The sequence below is a fragment of the Amblyraja radiata genome, chromosome 1 (assembly GCF_010909765.2).
Source record: "Amblyraja radiata isolate CabotCenter1 chromosome 1, sAmbRad1.1.pri, whole genome shotgun sequence".
In the NCBI taxonomy this organism is placed as follows: Eukaryota; Metazoa; Chordata; class Chondrichthyes; order Rajiformes; family Rajidae; genus Amblyraja; species Amblyraja radiata.
The window spans coordinates 34,316,677-34,322,676 of record NC_045956.1 but is presented as its reverse complement, the minus strand read 5'-3'; the positions used below and the strand labels follow the sequence as shown (position 1 = coordinate 34,322,676).

At 48.7% G+C, this 6,000-nt stretch overlaps 1 protein-coding gene across 4 annotated transcripts in view; it reads right to left on the bottom strand.

The window, feature by feature from the left end:
• The window catches only part of nfkb1 (nuclear factor kappa B subunit 1), a 116,311-nt gene that overhangs the window by 34,850 nt on the left and 75,461 nt on the right, over positions 1-6,000 (bottom strand). For all 4 annotated transcript variants that reach the window (XM_033020362.1, XM_033020369.1, XM_033020353.1 and 1 more), the window contains exon 18: positions 2,562-2,731. In XM_033020362.1, coding sequence (XP_032876253.1) covers positions 2,562-2,731 — 170 coding nt within the window. The remainder of the gene's footprint in view (positions 1-2,561; positions 2,732-6,000) is intronic.

The following is a 6,000-nucleotide window of genomic DNA, read 5'->3' as shown; positions in this document are numbered from 1 at the left end:
TCTCTGGTGTGTGAGGCAGCAAGTCTACCAGCTGTGCCACTATCTTTTGTTTTCCAAATCACAAACAATTATACATTGATAACTTTGGTTACTAAAAAAATGAAAATATCCATTTTCAGTTTTAAATCTCCAAGTGACGCTATGTCCCCCTTTACAACTACTGTATGTTTTAATTAAGTTCAAGACTATGGGGCAGTACATTGGCCATAAAGTTGCTGCCTAAATGTGCCAGAGACCCGGAATTGATCCTGAATATGGGTGCTGTCTATATAAGAGTTTGCTCCTTTTCCCTTTGATCGCATGGGTTTTTTCCGGGTGCTCTTGTTTCCTTCCACATTCCAAAGGTGTGCAGGAACCTATTTCAGACATAATATTTTCTTTTTGTCCAGTGATTCTGTCTGACCTGTTGAGTTACTCCAGCTTTATGTGTCTATCTTCAATTTAAACCACCATCTGCAGTTCCTTCCTACAAACACGATACTATACGATAGAACTTTATTAATCCCAGGAGGGAAATTGTGTGTGTGCGCGTGTGTGGGTATATTTATTATATACACACACACACACATATATATATTTATATAGTTATATATTCATATATAAATATACACCGTTTTGTTTTCTCGTTTATAACATTGTTTACAGAGTACTATGTTTACATATTCTGTTGTGCTGCTGCAAGTAAGGATTTCATTGTTCTAACTGGGACGTGAGAGAATAAAACACTCTTGACTCTTGACTTACTCCGCTAATGTGTGGGATAGAACTAGTGTACGGGAGATCGGTGTTCGGTGTGGACTCAGTGGGCCGAAGGGCCTGTTTCCACGCTGTATCTTTAAATTAAACTAAAAACACTAAAACCAGAGGGAGTCTAAAGAAGGGTCTCTAAATTCACGTCACCCAATTTCTTCTATCCAGAGTCGCTGGCTGCTCCATGGAGTTCCCCCGCACAATTAAAGCATGGAATAGTCCTCATCCTACCATAGTTACCCAACCTGATGCAACTAAATTTAAGATACCTCTTTTTTCCCCAAGAACCCTTTTTTGCTTAAGTCCAAGTAAAGAGTCAAGAGAGTTTTATTGTCGTGTCCCAGATAGGACAATGGAATTCTTGCTTGCTGCAGCACAACAGAACATGTAAACATAATACAGAACAGGAGATAAAGGTTCAGTGTGTTCATAGACCATATATATACACAATAAATAAACAGATAAAATGCAATAGGCTGTTATTGTTCAGCCCTCCACCACCTCCAGTTTAAATTCCATTTAGAATATTTATGGACTAGGAAACCAGAAGCAAGAGTTACTCCAGGGAGTTACTCCAGATCCAGGGTCAGGGAGTGATTCTGCGCGGCGACCGGACACCAATGGTGGCCAGATCTCCCACAATTCAAAGCGAGGGAGAAAGTGCCCAGCGCCGACCAGTTGCCGTGGCAGTGCGCATGCGCAGGGCGGTCGATGAAGTGCTGGCCGTGGTTACATAGATACATAGAAAATAGGTGCTGGAGGAGACCATTCGGCCCTTCGAGCCAGCACCGCCATTCATTGTGATCATGGTTGTGCGCATGAGCAGGGGGGAGGATGTGCTGGCCTAGCAGTGCGCATGTGCAAGGCGGCCTGCTGAGCAGGCGGAGAGCGGAGACCCGGTGGCCCGGACATGGATGGCGGGCGGAGACGGAGATTGACAGACAGAGAGAGATAGAGAGGGGGCCCCGCCCAGAGTTGAATGGCAGGTGTCCTGCCTTAGCCGGAGGCCGCCTAGATTTTGAGGTCCTAGGCTTCAGCGAGGCCCCCCTAGATCTCGAGGCCCTAAGCTTAAACTTGTCAAGCTTATATGTAAATCTGGCCCTGCGTGTGAGTCCATGTGTGTGCGTGTGTGTGTGTGTGCCCGTGTGTGCGCCTGTGTGTGTGTGGTGAGCCCGTGTGTGTTTGTGGGGTATATGTGTGTGTGTGTGTGTGGTGAGCCCCTGTGTGTGTGTGTGCGCCTGTGTGTGTGTGGGGTGTGTGTGTGTGGGGTGTGTTTGTCTGGGGTGTGTGTGTGTGTGTGTGTGTGTGTGTGTGTGTGTGTGTGCGCCTGTGTGTGTGTGTGTGTGTGTGGTGAGCCCGTGTGTGTGTGTGTGGGGTGTGTTTGTCTGGGGTGTGTGTGTGTGTGTGTGTGTGGTGTGTGGGGTGTGTGTGTGTGTGTGTGTGTGTGTGTGTGTGTGTGTGTGCGTGTGTTTGTGTGTCTTTGTGTGTGTGTGGTGTGTTTGTCTGTGGGGTGTGTAAGTGTGTGGTGAGCCCGTGTGTGTGTGTGTGTGTGGTGAGCCCGTGTGTGTGTGTGTGTGCGCCAGTGTGTGTGTGTGTGTGTGTGGTGAGCCCGTGTGTGTGTGTGTGGAGCGTGTGTGTGTGTGTGGGGTGAGCCCGTGTGCGCCTGTGTGTGTGTGTGTGTAAGCCCGTGTGTGTGTGTATGGGGTGTGTGTGTGTGAGCCCCTGTGTGTGTGTGCTTGGTGTGTGTGTGTGAGCCCGTGTGTGTGTGAGTGTGGTGCTACACAGTGGCAGTGTGCCAGGGATTGACTGACCTGGAGGAGGAGGCTGCCGGCCAATGAGACGTTGTCCATCTCTGTGGCTAGGTGTAATGCGGTGCGTCCAGAGCACTGGTCCGGCCCGTTCACATCAGCTCCAGTGGTCAGCAGCTGCCGGAGGGAGGCCAGGCTGTTGGCCATCACTGCCAAGTGGATGGGAGCCAGACCTGTGGAATACCAGCCAGCAGTTATTATGTTTACCCTTGCCACGGTGACCACAGTGACCCTCACCACCGCTACCCCACCCAACGAGGCAATTACCACGGCTACCACCACGCCCGGCCCCAGCCGAGCGGTGACACCCCCATTGGTTGTTGAACCATCTACCGGGAGCCCTGCAGACACTGGCAGGCACATCGCAGCCCTGGGCACTGCCAAACCCACAACCCCGGTTCAGGGAGTTCACCGTCAGGTAGACCGGGTGCGGTGAAACCGCTGGTGGGCATTGTTACGTATGCGCGGAGCAAGAACCACCACGGTGTATGAAAGTACGGGTTTATAGAGTCACGGCAAAGGGGAAGTGCCGAGAGACTAGGCAGGAACCAGTTACATGAGTGAGGGCGGACACTGAACTCGTGGCTCGCTGGTGACCCGCTCAGATCGGGCACTATATTGATGTACTGAGATAGAAAAGCCAACGCGTGTGTGCGCTCACGGCTGGTGAGAGGTTGTGGTGCCCCGCGGTCTCAATATGCTTCATGCATGAAGCTCTCAGAGTACACAGTGGACACAAGGGGATGGTAATGCCTCCAGCGCCTTCAAGATCAGCTGCAGGAGCTGCCCCCGGGACACAAAGGTGACCGGGCGAGGAGAGGAGAGGAGAGGAACGTCGGTTCGTGGGAACTGTTCCAGTACATCGAGCTTGCGGGCCGACCGGGCTCTGGACATTGAATAATGTCGGCGCCAAAAATGGCGCGCTTGTATGTGTTATATGTGCACAAATAATCTCACTGTGTGGTTGCATAGGTGACAAATAAAGCACTATTAAACCATCAAGTCAGGGCTGTAGTGATGTACAGTCATCAAAACGGGGACCACTGCATCCCCCTCTTCGAAAAGCAATGCCAGAAACTGCCTTCCCTGTTGTAAATATGGTTGTAATTATTGTTCATCTTGTCCTGTGTTCACAGTTATGTTTGTATGACCACAGCCCTAAACTAGGTACAGCTCCTCTTGTGTGCGGGGATTGCTGGTTAGAGCGGACCCAGTGGGCCGAAAGGCCCGTTTCCTCGCTGTATCTCTAAACTAAACTAAACTACGGGCCAGCATCTCAGTCTCATTGCCCTGATTTGAGGTTTCGGAGGTTGATGCTCCCTCTAGAGTCTAAAATGCAGCCTGAACTCGTACAGCTGCTTTGTGGTTTTGGGTTTACATGTTGAACAGAAGAACATATTGGCTGGAAAGTAAGAGCAAAGGATACCAAAGGTAACCAGTGTTGAACCATTAACCCTAATGAATAAGAATCACAGAATGCTGCAGGCGTTTCATTGTAGATACAATGGACAGTAAATGCTGGCTTACAAATGAAACACAAAATGCTGGAGTGATTCGGGCTTCAGTCTGCATGGAAACTACATCACAGGATCCATAGAGTCGTTTCCCTACAGTGCCTGCAGGACGTTCCGTGCTGACCACTGTCCGATGGACTTGTGGTTAAAGGTGTTGGTCCGGAAGAACCTTTCCACGAACAACAGATGGGGGTAATGATCATAATATGATTAGTTTTAGTTTGATTAGATTTGTTTTAATCTGTAATTTGAGAAGGAGAACGTTAAATCGGAAGTGTCAGTGATGCAGTTGAACAAAGGGGACTATGAAGGCATGAGAGGGAAGCTGGCCAAGGTAGACGGGAAAGGGATCCTAGCAGGAATGACGGTAGAACAGTAATGGCAGGAATTTCTGGGCATAATCCGGAAGACGCAGGATCATTTCATTCCAAAAAGGAAGAAAAATTCTAAGGGGAGTAGGAGGCAACCGTGGCTGACAAGAGAAGTTAGGGATAGAATAAAACTAAAAGAAAAGATAACACAGCAAAGAGTAGCCGGAAGCCAGAGGATTGGGAAACTTTCATAGGGCAACAGAAGGAAACAAAACGGGCAATACGGGCTGAAAAGATGAAGTACGAAGGGAAGCTGGGCAGGAATATAAAGAAGGACAGTGAAAGCTTCTTTAGATATGTTAAAGGAAAAACAGTAGCAAAGTCAAATGTGGGTCCCTTGAAGGCAGACACGGGTGAAATTATTATGGGCAACAAGGAAATGGCAGAAGATTTGAATAGGTACTTCGGATCTGTCTTCACTAAGGAAGACACAAACAATCTCCCAGATGTACTGGAGAACAGAGGATCTAAGGGAGTAGAGGAACTGAAAGAAATTTTCATTAGGCGAGAAATAGTATTGGGTAGGCTAATGGGACTGAAGGATGATAAATCCCCTGGACCTGATGGTCTGCATCCCAGGGTCCTCAGGGAGGTGGCTCTAGAAATAGCGGACGCATTGGTGATCATTTTCCAATGTTCAATAGATTCTGGATCAGTTCCTGCGGATTGGAGGATAGCTAATGTTATCCCACTTTTCAAGAAAGGAGCGAGAGAGAGAAAACGGGGAATTACAGACCAGTTAGCCTGACTTCGGTGGTGGGAAAGATGCTGGAGTCAATTATTAAAGAGGTAATAATGGGGCATTTGGATAGCAGTAAAAGGATTAGTTCAAGTCAACATGGATTTATGCAAGGGAAATCATGCTTGACTAATCTTCTGGAATTTTTTGAGGATGTGACAAGTAAAATGGATGAAGGGGTGCCAGTGGATGTAGTGTATCTAGACTTTCAGAAAGCCTTTGATAAGGTCCCGCACGGGAGACTGGTGACTAAAATTAGAGCACGTGGTAGGGTGTTGACATGGATAGAAAATTGGTTGGCATACAAAGAGTAGGAGTGAACGGGTCCTTTTCAGAATGGCAGGCAGTGGTGAGTGGAGTGCCGCAAGGCTCGGTGTTGAGGCCGCAACTGTTTACCATATATATTAACGATTTGGAAGAGGGAATTAGGAGCAACACTAGCAAGTTTGCGGATGACACAAAGCTGGGTGGCAGTGTGAACTGTGAAGAGGATATTAGGAGGTTGCAGGGTGACCTGGACAGGTTGAGTGAGTGGGCAGATGCAGTATAATATAGATAAATGTGAGGTTATCCACTTTGGCGGCAAAAACAAGGGGGCAGATTATTATCTCAATGGGGTTAGGTATGCTCTACGCTCCGCCTGATGCAGCCACACACAAAGGTGGCCATCAGGGTGAGGGCGACGTTGGGCACGCTTTTACCCCCGTTGTCTGTCGACTTGTGGATTGTGGCCCGTCACACCCTGTCCATGCTCGACCCCCAGATGAACCGGAAGATGGCCCGGGTGATCCCTGTGGCGTAGGAGGGACAGGCCACAC